General features: G+C 37.3%; 1 protein-coding gene across 8 annotated transcripts in view; it reads right to left on the bottom strand.

The window, feature by feature from the left end:
- PCDH7 (protocadherin 7) overlaps positions 1 to 18,297 on the bottom strand; it is a 271,794-nt gene that overhangs the window by 29,222 nt on the left and 224,275 nt on the right. Inside the window, exon 4 of one of the 8 annotated variants that reach the window (XM_068188840.1) lies at positions 9,266 to 9,538. The exons of the other annotated variants lie outside the window; for them this stretch is intronic. Coding sequence (XP_068044941.1) covers positions 9,465 to 9,538 — 74 coding nt within the window. The 3' untranslated portion in view covers positions 9,266 to 9,464. Of the gene's footprint in view, positions 1 to 9,265; positions 9,539 to 18,297 lie in introns of those variants that run through there. 8 annotated transcript variants of the gene reach the window in all.

Genomic DNA, 18,297 nt, shown 5'->3' with positions numbered 1-18,297 from the left:
CTATTAATAAATTAGTTTATATACATGACTTTTCAAATTTTTAGTGTTATAGTACATATATTTAAGTAAATATAAGTAAAAAAATGTCAACTTCCAGATAGTTATTTTAGAAAGTTAAAAAATACACACTTACTATAAATAAATAAGTAACAACAGCAGAAAAAAATACAAGCACCAAAAATTTTCAAAAAAACCTACGGAATGCTGTGCTCCTTTAGACCAGGGTAGAGTTAGTTTTCTTCACAGTAGCAAGCATGTAGCTGTGTTTTGGATTTTTTGCTGGAAATTCTCATAATTTTCGACAGTTTTCCACAGAAATCGTAAACAGCTCCATACCAGATACTCACACATGAAGAAAATTATCTCTACCCCAGGTAAAACCACCACAATAGCACAAAGATGTGCTGCGCTTTGCTTTACCTATTGAACTGTATTTATTTCAACCCTGGAGTTTTCTCACATTTCCTCTTCTGATCCTCTCCTCATCCCACTGCGGAGATGAGTGAGTGGCTGTGTGGGGCTCAGCAGCCAGCTGGGGTTAACACACAAAAAAAGCAAGGAAAGGACAAGTTTTATGTCAATATCCTGTAAACAAAGTCACATATACAGCCTTGACATATACTGGTTTTATATTTAAATAATACTGAAGACATTTTCTTCCTATTGAATTTAATGTGAGTTTTCAAGAGAAATAATACTAATTAATTGTCCTGCTATGTATCAAACCCCCAACCATTTAAGCAACAAAGCAAAGAAAGCAATCATATCATTACACATGAAAATTTTATCAGATGCTTGTGATATTTCCTTCCTTTGCTAAGTGATAATTTCCTTCCTTTCCTAAGTAATAATTCCCTCCGAGGTTCTATATTTATTTATCTTTAAGCTGTTATCTTCTATTTTGTCGAATAAAGGAGAAAATAAAGGTTACCTGTTCCAACATTTTCCTCAAGTTAATTTTCTACTTTGTACTCTAGAATGAACTGAATTGCTCCCAAAGTCTCTTTACAGAAAAGTCAGTCATTCCTGTGGTATCAGCAGGACATGCATGTTTCTCAGACCTGCTGAGTTTTACTTTAGTTTGTCTCTTAAATTATTTACAGATTAGTCTATCCTGTAGTTTTTCTTTTCTCCTTTGACAATAAATTTTTTAGCATTCAATCACCTCTTTCTCAAAATGGAAGCTTTTTTGTTTGCAGCAATGCATTTTAATAGTAGAAAATTCATTCAAGTTGATCAGTGGACTTTGTCACTGTCTCACCATTGCTGCCTCCTGATAGACTGTGTAAGGGGATATAAGCAGAGGAGCACTGCAAAACTACCCCATCTTTAATAATTAAACTGATCTGCTGTTCTTCTCTATTGGATAAACTCAGCTTTTTCTGCAACATTTAAAACCCTATTTAATGTCTAGTCATTGATTTTATGAATCCATCTTTTTTATGAGTAGCATATGCAAAGTCTATACTGAATCTCATTGGCTATTCATAACTGCACTCAGAAAAAACAAAGTAAAACTAAATAAGCTAATGATTTTCACAGTTTTTGTATTTGTTGCTATAAAACAATTTCTGTTTTCATCACAAGGACTAGTGTCTCAAGCAGTTGCCAGTTCTGCTTTGGCAATGCCTTGTCTCTCATTAGCAAAAGCCTAGGTAAGCAAAGAACACTGTCTTCTTCTCCAGGGACTTCTCTTATGGTTTTCACCTTTTCCCCATCTCCTTTCCTGTCAGCAAAATAAAATAAAATAAAATAAATAAAATAAAATAAAATATAAAATAAGGAGAGTAAAATTCTGGTTTGCAGCAACATTTCAGGAAATATTCTCTGAAGTTTAGTGTAAGAAGAGATTCAGAATATCCCTGCTAACATACTAAGTAAATTCAACTTTTCTTATTGGGAACTGGGAACTACCAACCTTCAGAACGTTTTCTTTCTTCTGCATCTGTAACTGTTAACTTACCCTTTTTTTAATACATATATTTTAAAAAGTATCTCTCTAAAAAAGAAGAGTGGTTATTGTTTGCTTATTTGGGTTTTTTTTTGTTCGAACTCCTGTAACACGTTTTTGTTATATAACAAAGCACATTTGCCTCCCTGTGGCTCAGTAATATCTTTGAGCATTAAGAATGCTGAAAAGGAAATTCTTCACACATAGAAGACTGAGGAGAAAACAGGTGTGAGAATTCCAAGCATGTCACATGGAAGAGCTTTTCCAGTGCTATTAGAAAGTATTCAGTTAGGGGAAAAAAACAAGTTAAAAAATAAAATTCCCAAGCCCAGAAACATTTAGGTCTCATGTCTGTACCTTTAAAACTCAAATGGCACCATGAGGGAACCAGTTTTGCTCTCTATACTCTGCAGTGAACGCAGGGAGTGTGCATGAAAACATGTCAGGCTTGAGTAATACTGTGAATATAATTACATAGTAAAGAACTGGTACCTGCCACTATCTGTGCTTCATTAAGATCTCTTCATGCCAGATTCCCAATCTAAATGTCCTGTGCAACTGCTGAACATTTCTGTATATCAGTATATACTAATTAAGCCAAGTAAAAGGGAAAATTGTACAGCTCCTCATAATACATCATGCCACCTTCATTTCTGAAGCTTTTCTCTGATTTTCATTGATTTTTCTAGCATAGTACCCTGAAATAGCAGAAAAAAGCAGGCAGTGAAGGAACAACTATTCTGAAGTTTCTTCCCTTTAGAATATCAGCAGTAAGGCAACAGAAATTTAGATATACTCAGAAACCATTAATTTAAATGAACAAGTACTTGTGAAACTTAAATGTTGCATCTCTAAACTGAAATGTAAAGCACATTATATCATCTGAGTTCAAAAGCTCTTGTGATGAGTGCAGACACCCTTTGAGAACTTGGCAATGAGACCCTAGTGGAGATATCAGTATGACACCATGCTAGCTGGGCAGATCAAAATTATTTGTTACTTCTTCTTTAACTCTGGGGGAAAATCAAGGCATGAATTCAAATGAGTTTCAGGTTTACTTAGGAAAATCCACTTCAGTGTCACATTTAATTTTACTTTTCTAAAATATTAGTTTTCAAGGAAAAGAACTGAAGTCCTTTCCAGATCAGTCTTTACAGTGCTGTTGTCTTGGCATTTGATTACACCTGCTCTAACTTTGGGGCATAAGCTATTTTGAAAATTGTAATATGAGACAATACACAAACTAAACGTGAAACCTAATCTCCCAGATACTTGAAATAGACAATGGGAGTATGTAGAGTTCAGAGACCACCACGGGACCCTAATCCCATTGGCAGGTTGACACTCTGCACCAGAGCTTTGTATGCTGTCTTACTAATCAAGCATTTTTTTCTTTTTATTGATTATAATAAAAGAATAAAAGAACCAAAGGAGCAAAGTGATGAAGTAATTGAAGGTGCAAATGCTGACCCAACCAGAAAACTGCAACCCAGAACTTAAAATGTTAAAAAGGATAGATCACCACTTCAGACAAGTGCAGTTTTTCTTTTACATTTTTATCACCATGGACAATCCCACTACTTCTTCGTTCCCTTGGAGTGAATATATAGGTAAATGAAATAACACTGGCCAAGCCACTTCCTTGACCCCTCAAAAGGAATTAATTTCCTCGTTATCTACCTTTGCTTATATTAATGAGTTCAATCCACATCTGATTTTGCTTTTTTTTTTTTTTTTTCCTTAAAAAGCAATGAAGCCTTTTCATTTCCAGTGTTTTTTGAGATCATGACTCATAAATGCCTGAATAAACAGTTTCTTGCCAGCACAGTTGACTTCTGAAGCCAGTGATACTGGTCCATTTTTAAAAGCAGAGCAGGAAGAATAAATAATGACTTGCATGAAATACAGTTCCTCTGCTCTTTGCTCTCAAATTCTAAATTGATCTTCCAAGGACTCTTGTTTCCAAGAAATATTGAAGTTCATAATATGTAACAAAAATGGTTACTTTTCCATATTACTATCTCAGAGAGCATTCCTGGTCCTTTATTGCATCTGTCTTTTTTCCAGCTCGAGTTTGCAGACTCTTCCCAGATCTGCAAGTTCCGCTTTAAATAATGCACACCCTTGTTAGGAGTGGGAGACCAGCACATGGATAATCATCATATAGTTCTAACATTTCATTATTTTTACACTGTCATGGGCTCTAAGAATGGCACAAAAAGAAATGTTGTAGAAGGGACCACATTTCCTATTACATAATGTATATATTTCTACCTCCTTTCTGACACAGAACAGGGATGGAATGACAGCCCATATTAAACTCCTTCTGAAGCATCCCTTTCAGAATATTCCAGATATTTCACAGATGGTTAACTTTGGTCTATTCACTTCAAATGCCTCTTTTACTGTTCCTTTTTCTATAATTTTTGCATGGCATGTAGACATAAAAAAAAGGAAATAAAGATCAGGCTATACTATTTCCAAAATAGGTAAATAAAATACAAGAGCAAGTCAATAAAATACAAATCAATAAATTACAGGAAACCAGTACAATAGCTAAAAAACAGGATTATTTCTTTCCTTTGTTATTTCATCTAAAAATATTTACTCTGTTGACCTAAAGAGCTGTATAGTTTCAACATTTTGAGAGTACCAAACTGCCACAGACTTGAGAACAGGAGTTGTTTTAAATTTTGAGATGAGTAATAGATAGATATAGATACTCCATGTAAAGAGATTTTACTTATTTTCCTGCTGATTTTAACAAGAGGAGGAAAGTATGAGAAGCTGTTTGACTACTGTGTATAAAATGAATAAAGTAAATGAGTCAACTTTTTTCTTTCTGATGCTCCTGGGATCTCTGTGAAAATTGATAGATCAAATCACATTTGATAAGCTTCTCTCAAGAGTATAATCTCTTTCCTGCTTACAAAATAACATATGTTCACTTTGCTTGACACTGCATGCAGAAGCTAGCATACTGTAATGTGAAATTTGGAGCAGTATAATTCATGTGGTTAACAAAAACACTTAGAAAATAAAAAACATTAAGAAATAATTTTTGGTGGGAAGGCTGGCATTCATGATATAATTTTATTCCGTTTTTACTGGCATGAATTCCAACTCTATTGACTTAAATGCCCTATTTTTAACTTTCCACAGACAAAAATAAAATCAGGAAATGATTAATTATAGCTGCAACAAAGAGTTATCAGGCAACAATTTTGGCATAATGAGGCCTCTGCTCCATTACTGTAAACCAGTTGTACTTTTTTCTTGATTTTCCAGATAAAGATCTGGATCAAGAGCAAACTGTAAAATGAAATCTAAAATGTAATGCTCATAGATAACACCAATAGCAAGCAAAATGTTTAGTGTTTAGTGACTGTAAGTGTTCTTCCCATGACCCACTAGCTTACAACTACTGCTTAGAAATGCCACCATGCAGAATTTGCTCCAGGCTTTTTACATCATTCTCCATGCTCTTTAACAATGTGAATTTAATGGTAAGTGGTAATGGTAATGGCAAATACTCATATGGAAAGCTAACAAGCAAACACATCTCCTTTGCCTAAAGGAAATATTTTATGTCCAGTCAACTGCCTGCCCTTCCAATATTGAAGAAAAACTATTTTAAGCAATAAAAGGTTATGAATATCATAATTTTGTTAAAGAAGAAGAGAATATACTTATGGATGTTTTTAAGTTCATAAAATAAAGGGCTTCAATTATACTACAAACTCATAATACCAAATAGTATATAAACTGAACAGGCATATGTCAAAAATATAAAAACAAAACCTTGCTGTCATAACATTATAACTTATGTACACACAGATATAAATCATGACATATTTCAAAACATTATCAGTTGAGTGGTTGACTTGCTAGTAATTATGGCAGCAAAATTTTGCATTTTGAAAATCTGAGGACTTTCATGAAAATTTGATGACCTAAGAGAAACAAACCTTCTGTCTTTAAATGTGTCTGTATTCTGTGATACAGAAAAGTTTGGCCTCCCTATGCCAACAGTTTTGAATTCACTGGAAGCTGAACAGCAGGGCTAATGTAGCACTGAGCCATACTAAGAAGTCATACCGAGGAATGAGGTGTGTTAGCCTGGAGATGGCTCCACACTGATGCAGGTGCTGAGGGACTGCCTTAGAGCAGAAATGCACTCTGCCTGCTCAGGACAAGCTCAAGTTTTCCAGCCACCCCGCACCCAGCCAAACTCCTGCCTGCCATGCTGCAAGTATCATCTGCAATTAACATTCAATGATTTCTTTCTTTCACCAGGTAGAAGAGTTCTTATGGACCCTAAGTTTAAAGGTTTTCCCACCAGTAACCATCTTGATATTCTGCAGTCTTTCTTATTTCAGCATTTATCCTACAAAGAGAAAGGATTACAACTGATATTAGTCTGAAATCTTTCATTATCTCTAATGAAAATAAACAACCTTGTGGTGACAACATGATTTGAATTTTGGAGAAAGCATGAAAATAAAACTTTTGCAGAACGTTTGTTCCAAAACGTGAGAAACATTTCCTTTGAGCTACAGTTTCAGCTCTGTTTAATTGCAGTATCAAGCAACAGATCTTTGTGTCATGAAGAACATTTCCCACAACTAACTTTAAACATAAAGACATGAATTGCCTCATGACTACTCTGCTGTAGAGCTTTTGCCTTTAAATGGTATTTTCTGCAGTTTAAGCTCTGCAACTCTTCTAGATTGTGAAGCTCACCAAAATTTTTAGCATGGGAAGCATCCATTTTTACTGCATGAGTAGATTCTAGAAAAAAGAACCCATATAGAATCAGTAAGATATTTTTACAGCTAGTTACCCCCCTCTCCTTCAGGTAAAAAAAGCATAAGTTGAAAAGGGGAAAGGGCATGGTTTGTTGTACAAAGGAAAAAAAAACAAAAAGAAAAAAGGTCGAATTGGACTATTCTTCAGCTCAGTGTCATGGATTATTAATATTCCTAAAATTTACAAGAAAGGTTTTTTCCTTCCTTCCCAACAGAGTAATTTTCACTTTATCTGTGGACAGCTTTACATGAAATATGTTTCCAACACTTAGATAAAAAGTACCTTAAGGCTTTGTACAATTAAAAATTTTGTTTACCTTGAATTTTAAAGAATTGCATTTTTTAATCAATGCATACATATTCTGTCTGTAATCTCAAAACTCTTCAAAGGTCATTGTTCTTGTTACAAGAAAGAAATTATCTAGCTGGATTTTTATTATTAATTATTTGGTTTCATTTCTAGAACCTATAATATGGAACTTACTTGACTTTCCTGAGTCACCTAGTTCTAGCTTAATTTTTTAATTGGAGTACTTTTTCCAATATAAACAGTAAATGCCTCATGCTTCAAATTAGGACTCTTTTCTGTCATGGTTTTGCATGGTTGAAAGCTATTTTCATGTCTCTTAAAAGATCTCTTACTTCTCTAGACTAGAATAAATCCATTTATTTACACTTTCTGCTCCTGTGGTATATTTCTTAGTGTTTTGAGCTTGCTATTTTTTCCCAAATTCTCTTCCACTTAACAACTTTCTTAAAAAAATGACACAAAAATGATGACACCTTACTTGATCAGCTAATCCAAGTAGAGTGTAAGACTTACATCATATGTTTTATAGCCAATCTTCTTACACATACCTTTTTTTTGGTTTTGTTTTTTGCTTTGGAGTTTCTTTTCTTTTCTTCTAAATATTCAAAATCTCTCTCAGAATGGTATTATCAGATATTAAATAATAGTACAGCCTTCTTTCATTCTACTTTTTAGTGAAATTGCTTATCAAGTTCAGATTTGGGACTAATCTCTCCAGATTATTACATTAAAACTTCAGCAACTGTTCTGAAAACTGTTTTCCAACCAGTTCTAACCTGCTTCGTACCAACTTCAATGGTCATAATTCCCTAGATTTCTTAGAAAAATATCACATAATGTTCAAAATCTTTGTGTATTGGGCCTGGCTGAGATGGAATTCATTTTCTCACAGCTACTCTCACAGTGCTGTGTGTTGGTAGCTGGAAAGGTGCTGCTAACACAGCAGTGGTTTGGGTACTGCTGGGCAGGCTTGGCACAGCAGCAGCGCCGTCTCTCAATATTCCCCACCACGTGAAGGGGCTGGAAGGGGACACAGCCAGGCCAGCTGACCCAAAGGCATAACCAAAGGGATATTTCATACCATATGACACCATCCTAGATATAAAAGCTAAGGGAAAGAGGAGGAGGAAAGAGAGGGTGTTTGTTATTTACAGTGTTTGCCTTCTGGAGCAGCCACTACATGTGCTGAAGCCCTGCTTCCCTGAATATCATCTGCTGAGGACCAGTAGAGAATAAACTTTCCTCTCTGCTTCGTGCATAAAAACTTCCACTTTTTCTCGATTAAACTGCCTTATCTCAGCCATTAGTTGCTTTCCATCTTATTATCTCTCCCCTGTGCAACTGAGAGTGGTAGAGTGGTTTGGTGGGCTCCTAGTGTCCAGCCAAGATCAACTCACCACACCTTGAAGAAGTAAAAGTATATCACACCCCCCACCCTCACTAGCAGTTTTACATTTCTCTGGTTACTTGGTGGTGCTTTCAACAATAGTAAAGGCAGTGGTCTGTGAATAAATTATTTTTTGACTAAAAATCAAACTGCAGGGCAGGAAGAACTGAATAAAAAATAGATTGTTTAATCCTTCAGGAAGTCTAAATGCTCCTCATACTTTGTGGGCTGCTGGCTGTACAGATGAGATTATTCTCAGATGATGAAGTCCTAGTCCTAGTTTCTACATTCCAATTTACAATTAAAGAAGACAAGTAGAAAAGAGTAATTGTATAGACAACAATCCTCATAAGTTAGAGCTGCCCTTTGCCTTCTTCAACAATTATTTGAATATGAAAGTACAATAACTCATTGCTTTAATATGTTTGTCAAAGGTCACCTAGGTTAGGAAAGGGAGGTTTGAAAATGGTAAAAATATCTGGCTTTATTCAGGCTAAAAGATTACATATCATAGCTCAAAGGCCACTTGGCATTGGATCCCCAGAACTTCTTCTTCTAATTATGATGATCATTATAATTATCAATAATAATAGCTTGTACAGTATGTGTCAGTAATCCAAATTATTAACTTAGAGGTAAGTTGTAAAGTCCTTCACAGATCCAGCATAATTTAAATACAGTTCAGTTGCATCAATAATGTAATTTGCTTCCCAAAATTTAGTGAACAGCTTTTTGCTTCTATCTTAGTGCTTCCCTACTCTGGCGTGATAGTGTTTCCAGAGAAGACTGCTTCCCCTGCTGTTTGGGGAAATGTATCTCTAATGTCTTGATCCAAACATTTCATATTCAACAGATGGTAATCTTGGCTGTACATTCATTCTGGTTTCTCTGCGCCTGAGTACTTAATACCTCTTTCTCTGCCAATCACTTCCTAACTAGCAAATGAATCCTGATCAGACATGTACCATTCCTGGTGTTCTTGCTCGCCTTTAGTGAACACTGACACCTTCAGACATAATTCTGAGATGTGTACTTTAGATCTGCCAGGTGAAGGAGGAAGTCTGCTACTCTGTTCTGTAATCCTGAGTATGGGCAGGGAAGAAAAGAGGTCTAAGTTTCTACAGAATTAATATTTATTTCTTCATCAGAACATGTTTGACGACCTGTACTTTTACAAGTTGAAAAGCTTCCCCCTCATCCAGCTGTTCTTTTAAACCCAAAGACAAAATCATATTGTAGAGACAAGTTTTTCCAATGAAACTTAGTTTCATTTCTAAATCTGAAGAGCAAAGGCGTGAATTTATGGGCTTTCTGTAACAGTATTTCAAATTTTGGTGGGGTTTCTTGTTTTTTTTTTAAATTTGTTTTTACTTCTTATTCAACCAACTACAGAGTTGGAGAAAGAAAAAAATATAATTATGCAGTTTTAAATAACACAAACAATACTGCTCTAAACCAGATTATCCAGAGAGATTTCTTGAACCCCATGTTCTGCGTAACCGAGTTTGTAAGTTTTTTGTTTGCATTGATGCTTGCTTTTTCTTTTAGATCCTTGAGCAAAGTTATTTTTAAATAAAGTGGGAATGACACCAACAGTTATTGTCCCATTTATCTTTTGTCTATACAGGAAATGGTGAGGCAGGGCATAATCTGCTCATATTGACAACCATATCAAGGTGGACTTTCTTGTTGCTGTTGTTCTATGACTTTGTTAGTTTGTTTTTTGTTGGTTGCTTTCTTTATTTTTTGGAGATTTTTTTTTTTTTTTTTTTAATACATGATAGTGGTAAAATCAATCCAGAAAACTGAAAGCCAAGTCAAAAATTATAGCCTCTGTGTAAGAAAAAAAACCTGTTTAGTTAACATTTCCAAAACCACATATATGATTAAAAGCAACTCTTGTACATGCTTGTAGTTTATCAGTAATGTAAGGGCATCTTATAAAATCCATAAGGAAACATCTCTACAGAGAGAAATTACTTAATGAATGAATATATGAGACATACAATTTGAGGAGCTATATCATCCAAGCACTGTTTCCTGATGTCATAAATAATTTTGTCACATTGTTTTTAAGTGGTGTGGAAAATGAAAAATAATTTTGTTACTAATTATATATTATAACAATTACAATTATGAAATTATTGGCCATATTAATGAAATATAATACTTTGGCAAATGCCTCCCTAGATTTTTGTCTTCTTTCTGGCTTACTAAGGAGATTAAATTTACTTTTGCTTTGTTAAAAACAGCAAACAAAAAAATTCTGATCACAATACTGGACTATAAAATGGGGATATGAAAACACTGAACACTTGGTTTGCAGAGTAGGAATTCATTTTTTGTTTTGCACTATTTGGTGCTATATATCCTTCTATTTACAGTAAGCCCTATGGTACTTAAATCTACTTTCCAATATAATGAACTTTACTGGTATCATTAATTAGCATTATTCCATGCACAATCATTATTACTTAGCCTTCAGTATTCAGATTTTTAGTAATGAATTAGCTTTCTGTGAAATCCTCAAAATCAGTGTGCTCCCCATTGTGTGTATGGTCTAATTAAAGATCTAAACAGGACAAATTTAGAGGTTTTGAAGCCACTGGGATTTTTTTTTTTGATAGGCATATGGCAGACCTTAAAAATCTGAAATTTGAAGCACTATTACTCAAGACTCTACAGAAGCCACTGTTTCTACCTATTAACATCTAGATAAAACAATCTCTATATTCATCTCTTAATTTCTTTTGGTATTCCCACTGATGGTTTGAAATTTTCCTTACTTCAGGAAAAAAAAATTCTCATTCACAAGTTTCAATTGCAATTTTGTATTCATCATGGAAGAAAATTCGCAAGGATAATTTATGGTTTAAGGATATATTTTCTTGTTTTGCATATCATATAATTCAGATGAGATGTTAAGTATCATCATCATCATCATCATCCCTAAGGCATTTTATATCATTATTCAGGTATGAAAAAGTAGAGCATTTCAAACTGTGCAGCTTGCCAGCTTCTATTAGAACTCATGGCATTTGAGTTTCAGCTCCTGTTTAGTGAATATTTCAGAACACATTTTGTGGATTCATTATTTTTAGACTTTCCAGCTGGAAACCTGAAGTCTTTTCATTTATGTTCTTGCCTAAGTCACAGCTTTTAAACTCAGTACTATTGTTATCTACTGTGATTTTCATTATTGGCAAGATATTTTGGCATCTCCCCATTTGAAAACTGTAATAATGGATTAATGAATATAATCAGAACAGGATTTTTGACAAAGTGTAGCAGTTTGGCTTCAAATAATTTTCTCACTTTTTCAGTAACGTGGAGGAGGTGAGTGGAGTGTGCAGTTACCAAGTTTGCAGATAAAATCAAACCATGGGACCAATTTACATGCTAGAGGGCAGGATAGCCATTCAGAGGGATGCAGGCAGACTGGAGGAGTGGGTCAGCAGGAACCATATGAAAATCAAAATAAAGAAATGCCAAGTGTGAAACTGCGAAGGAAGAGTCCCTGAGTTGATACAGGCTAGGACTTGATTGGCTGGGGTGGAGCAGCTTTAGAGCAGCTCTGATGAGAGGACTTGCAGGTTCTTGTGGATGGCAAGGTGGGTGTGAGTCAGCAGTGTGTCCTGGCTGCAGTGAAGTGCAAGAGCATCTTGGGCTGTACCAAGAGCAGCACAGACAGAAGGTCTATAGGAAAGATTAGCACCAGTCCTCAGCCCTTGTGAGATGGTGTCAGGTGTTCAGTTTTGGATCTCCTGCTCAATATGTGACACTGGCAAACTGGAGTGAGTTCCAGCTTGGGGCACTTATTCTGTGCAGAGAGGCCGAGGAAGCTGAAAACTCTGGAGACCTAACAGCAGCCCCAAGTACTTATGAGGAGGTGATGAAAATATGAGTCAGACAGCTCATAGACATGGAGGGAGGGTAAGAGATAATGGCCAGAATTTGGAACAAGACAGAATCCATCTCGATATAAGTAGAAACCCTTTGACCCCAAGGACAGTCACACAGTGGGGCAGGCTGTACAGAGAAGTTATGCAGTCTTTGTCCTTGAGAGTTTTCAAGACCAGACTTGGTCTTAGACATAAAGACCTAAACACCTTATCTGACCTCATAGCTGAATCTGCTTTGAGGAAGAGGCTGGACTAGAGACATCCTGAGATTTCTTTCTATCTGAATTATTGTATGATCTCATGATAAAGAATAAAGCATGCTGATACACACATATGACCTTCAGCTGCTGAAAACCCATCTCACTTGATCGAAGAGATAGAAATAATTGTCTCAATAGTGATTCTTTGTATAGATCCATTAGGTAGCTTGCAATATCATTGCATTTGGGAATATTAATACCTACACAAAAAGAGTTATTAGTATATTTAAAGCCCCTGTATAATGAAGAAGAAGATAATTCCCCTTTCCATTACTTTTTGCTCATTTCTCTCCATCCTTAGAATTATTGAGGCAATTTGGGTTGCTATAACAAAGGGAAGATTAGACCCTTTCTAGAAACTAGTGTCAGTGAAACTTGCTGAGATAATGCCCTGTTTTATTATATTTGATTGCCTACAAAATATTAGCGTAAATGATTACTTGTACTAAAACTTTCTACACTATAGGGACTCAGTGTAGTGAATAATAACAGAAAACACAGATGCGATATCTGTTAATTATATTTTTTAAAAGTAATTGCCTTCTGCTTTTCTTCTTGTTATGGAAGCAAAGATTAAGTCCAGAGACCCTGCTTTAGCTTCTGGCTCTACCATGGACTGAACTTTGATCTGGCAAGCATTGGTATCCCAGTAACTGGATTGCTTAGTCTGTGAAATAAATCTTTTCAATTCAATGTGTAGAGCATTATTGGAGCAAGAAGTAATTTATGAGTGCTATCCTAATATCACTTTTTAAACTTTATTTAGTTCCAACAAAATATTTGGAATGCAAAATATCTAGATTAGGTTAAATTATGAATTTATCTTAATGTTTTCACCATGAAGAATAAAAAATATCAGTGATTACATATTTATGTGTTCATTTTCTTTTACTCATAAAATAAATTTTCCTATTTATCAGAACACAACACACTCTCCATACATCTGTTTTGTTTTCTTACACTAATGAGTAAAAAGCTAGTTAAACAAAATACAAAAATAAACCCTCTAGGGAGATACTTTTCCTGCAAGAGGTTAATATCCTATATTCTAGACACAAGGGTAATGATTGCATATTAACACCTTGAGAGAAATTACAACAGAAGGATATTAAAAAGACCTCTTAAGTTTTGTATCAGAAAACTGGTACATTTCATGACCACTTTCAAAGTAGGTATCATTAACAGGGTAAATGTATTAATACCTTACTTTATTTTTTCTGACTAAATTGTCTGACAGACTGGGTTCATCAAAGTATTACAAGGTTTGAAATAACATTTTATTTTGCTAAAAAGCAGAAACAAAACAGGAACAAAGTTAGAACTGGTATAACTTTTTATGTATACATGCTGAAAATTTTGTTTCTCATTCTAAGTTCTCCAATCTATTAACATTTTTACATACACACACTAAATAGCCACACAATTACTAGGACATTTTCTGTGCTTTCTGCTTTAAAAGGTCTTAATAAACCATCTGAAAGCTATCTAGAAAGGTATTGAATCACATGTGTAAATAAATGCACTTTCTGGACAGAAAAGCAGGATTCTGAATACAGGATAGGACATTTCTCAGGATCTAAGAATATTTAAGTAAATACAAAGCATACAAAGAAATTCTAGTTGTCTTTCATGGGCAAAATTTTGGATTCTTTGATCATGGGGAAACTTTTACAGCATCTGCTTGCTGGAACCAGATGGGGTACATCTCTCTGTTAAGGGCAAAAGGTTTTTAGCTCATGAACTGGCAGACCTCATTGAGAGGGCTTTAAACTAGGTTTGACGGGGGAAGGGGATGCAGCTGGGCTCTCTGGAAGTAGGCCCAAGGGTTGCAAGGCTAAGTTAGGGGTGAAGTCAGTAGCCCAGCTGAGATGCGTGTATACCAATGCACGCAGCTTGGGCAACAAACAAGAAGAGCTGGAGGCCATGGTGCAGCTGCAGAGCTATGATGTAGTTGCCATCACGGAAACATGGTGGGATGACTCACATGGCTGGAGCGCTGCACTGGATGGTTACAAGCTCTTCAGAAGAGACAGGAAAGGAAGAAGAGGTGGAGGGGTGGCCCTTTATATTAAGCAGACTTTTGATGCTGTAGAAATTGAAATTAAGGAAGATGGAGTTGAATGTCTATGGGTAAGAATTAAGGGAAAGGCCAACAAAGCTGACACCCTACTGGGAGTCTGTTATCATCCACCCAACCAGGAAGAAGAGGTAGATGACTTATTCTATAAGCAGCTAGGTAATGTTTCACGATCATCAGCCCTTGTTCTTGTGGGTGACTTCAACCTACCAGACATCTGCTGGGAACTTAATACAGCAGTAAAGAGGCAGTCCAGGAAATTCTTAGAGTGTATGGAGGACAACTTTTTGTCGCAGCTGGAGGGTGAACCCACCAGGGGAGGGACCATGTTAGATCTGCTGTTTGCAAAAAGAGATGGGCTGGTGGGAGATGTGGTGGTTGGAGGTCGCTTGGGGCAGAGTGATCATGAAATAATAGAGTTCTCAATATTTGGTGAAGTTAGGAGGAGCACCAGTAAGACTCTTGCATTGGACTTCCGGAGGGCAGACTTTGGCCTGTTTAGGAGATTTATTCAGAGTGTCCCTTGGGCGGCAGCCCTTAAAAACAAAGGGGTTCAGGAAGGGTGGGCATGCCTCAAAAGAGAGATCTTAAGGGCACAGGAACAGACTGTCCCTGTGTGCCGAAAGATAAGTCAACGGGGTAAACGTCCAGCGTGGCTGGGCAAGGAGGTTTTGGAGGAACTTAGGAATAAAAAGAGGATGTATCACCTTTGGAAGGAGGGTCAGGTCTCTAAGGAAGTATTCAAGAGTGCTGCTAGAGCATGCAGGAAAAAAATTAGGGAGGCCAAAGCTCAGTGTGAACTTAGAATGGCAACTTCTGTAAGGGATAATAAAAAATGTTTTTACAAATACATTAATGCTAGAAGGAAGGGTAAGACCAGCCTTTGTTCTTTACTGGACAAGGGAGGGAACTTAGTATTTGCAGACAAGGAGAAGGCAGAAGTGCTTAATGCCTACTTTACCTCAGTTTTTAGTGGGAAGATGACTTGCCTTCAAGACACCTGTCCGCCTGGGCTGGTTGATGGTGTCAGGGAGCAGAATGGTCCACCCATTATCCAAGAGGAGGCAGTCAAAGAACTACTGAAATGCTTGGATGTTCATAAAGCTATGGGACCAGATGGGATCCACCCCAGGGTGATGAGGGAGCTGTCAGACAACCTTGCAAAGTCGCTCTCCATCATTTACCAACAGTCCTGGCTCACTGGTGAGGTTCCAGATGACTGGAAGCTGGCCAATGCGACACCCGTTCACAAAAAGGGTGCAAAGGAGGATCCTGGTGATTATAGACCAGTCAGCCTGACCTCAGTACCTGGCAAAATAATGGAACAGTTTATATTATGTGCCATCACACAGAATTTACAGGATGGCCAGGGTATCAGACCCAGTCAGCATGGGTTTAGGAGGTGTAGGTCATGTTTAACCAACCTGGTCACCTTTTATGACCAGGTAACCCGCCTAGTGGATGCAGGGAAGGCTGTAAATGTTGTTTATTTGGATTTCAGCAAGGCCTTTGACTCTGTCTCCCACATCATACTCCTAGATAAGCTGGCAGCCCGTGGCTTGGACAGGAGCACTCTGTGCTGGGTTAGGAACTGGCTGCATGGCTGGGCCCAGAGAGTGATTGTGAATGGTGCTGTATCCAGCTGGCGGCCAGTCACCAGTGGTGTCCCTCAGGGGTCTGTGCTAGGGCCAGTTCTGTTTAATGCTTTTATTGATGATATGGATGAGGGTTTAGAGTCTTTCATTAGCAAATTTGCATATGACACTAAGCTGGGAGCGTGTGTCGATCTGTTAGAGGGACGGAGGGCTTTGCAGAGGGACTTGGAACAGTTGGATGGATGGGCAGAATCTAATGGAATGAAGTTCAATAAGTCCAAGTGCCAAGTCCTGCACTTTGGCCACAATAACCCCCTGCAACGTTATAGGCTGGGGACGGTGTGGCTGGACAGTGCCCAGGTGGAAAGGGACCTGGGGGTGCTGGTTGACAGTCGGCTGAACATGAGCCACCAGTGTGCCCAGGTGGCCAAGAAGGCCAATGGCATCCTGGCCAATATCAGGAATAGTGTGGCCAACAGGAGCAGAGAGGTCATTCTTCCCCTGTACTCGGTACTGGTGAGGCCACACCTTGAGTGCTGTGTCCAGTTCTGGGCCCCTCAGTTTAGGAGGGATGTTGAGATGCTTGAGCAAAGGAAAGCAACGAGGCTGGTGAGAGGCTTGGAACACAAGCCGTATGAGGAACGACTGAGGGAGCTGGGATTGTTTAGCCTGGAGAAAAGGAGACTCAGAGGTGACCTTATCGCTCTCTTCAGCTTCCTGAAGGGTGGCTGTGGTGAGCTGGAGGTCGGTCTCTTTCTCCGGGCAACAACAGATAGAACAAGAGGACACAGTCTCAAGCTGCGCCAAGGGAGATACAAGCTAGACTTAAGGAAGAAGTTTTTCACAGAAAGAGTGGTCAAATACTGGAATCATCTGCCCAGGGAGGTGGTGGAGTCACCATCCCTGGATGTGTTTAAAAAAAGACTGGATGTGGCGCTTGGTGCCATGATCTAGTTGAGGTGTTAGAACATGGATTGGACTCGATGATCTTAAAGGTCTCTTCCAACCTAGAAAATTCTGTGAAATTCTGTGAAATTCATAGACCTCTACATTTTTTTTATATTCAGCTTTATATCATGAACTCTAAAAACCCTCTTGCTTGGCTCTTAGATAGCCTAAGAAATTAGTTGGTAGTCAAGTGGTCAAGAACATGATCTTGAGATCTGCTTCCCTTCCTAAACTGACAGGCCTCAGGATAAACAGCTGGAAGTCTAGCTGAGGTTTAATCCATACATTTCACACCTTCCCTATAGCAAAAACAATGCACAATGAAGGCATTTTCAGAGCACATCTGCAGCTAAAAAAAGTGATGGCGGCACTGTGCACATTTCCCTGTACAATTCAGTATTTTCAATGGTTATTAATACCACTGAAAAACCACATTCAGTTACATCTTCTGCTCAAAACATGACCCTATTTTCCAGTCTTCAGCTATTCTGAACTTAGTGTTTGTGCACTTACTCATATTCCTACCTGATGAATGTTCTGCATTACATAAAAAAATATTCATTATTTTCCTCCCCCGGCCCTCATGGGAATAAATGTATGCTTCTATGGTTACTAGTGAAGATATTCTTGTTATGAAAAATAATAAAATACATATTGAAATTGGGCTTGAAGCACAAACTTTTATTTTTTGCCCTCACAGTAAGAATTCTGGCTACAGTGACATGTGATATAGGTCCAGTGCTCAATCATATGAATTATTCTCAGTCATATAGTAAGGTTGCAGCAGAAGAAATTGCACTATTCCCTATAAGTCTACTCTGTACCCAGCCTGCTAGTTATGCTCCCAAGGACTAAAGGACTAATTTAAAACCACAAAGGCAGAAACAGGAAGTCAACTTGTGCCATCAGAATTCTAAGTGCTATAATGGGAAAATGAAACATCTTCTCCTTTCACCATATTTTAAAAATGATAAAAAATGCACATGATGGTTGCCTTGGACAATGACCTTGCAGAAGGCATTCAAGCCTTTGAACACTTACTAGAGATATGCATTTCAA

Source organism: Anomalospiza imberbis, chromosome 4, assembly GCF_031753505.1.
Source record: "Anomalospiza imberbis isolate Cuckoo-Finch-1a 21T00152 chromosome 4, ASM3175350v1, whole genome shotgun sequence".
Classification (NCBI taxonomy): domain Eukaryota; kingdom Metazoa; phylum Chordata; class Aves; order Passeriformes; family Viduidae; genus Anomalospiza; species Anomalospiza imberbis.
The sequence above is the reverse complement of the archived record's forward strand: the minus strand, read 5'-3'. Positions and strand labels throughout refer to the sequence as shown.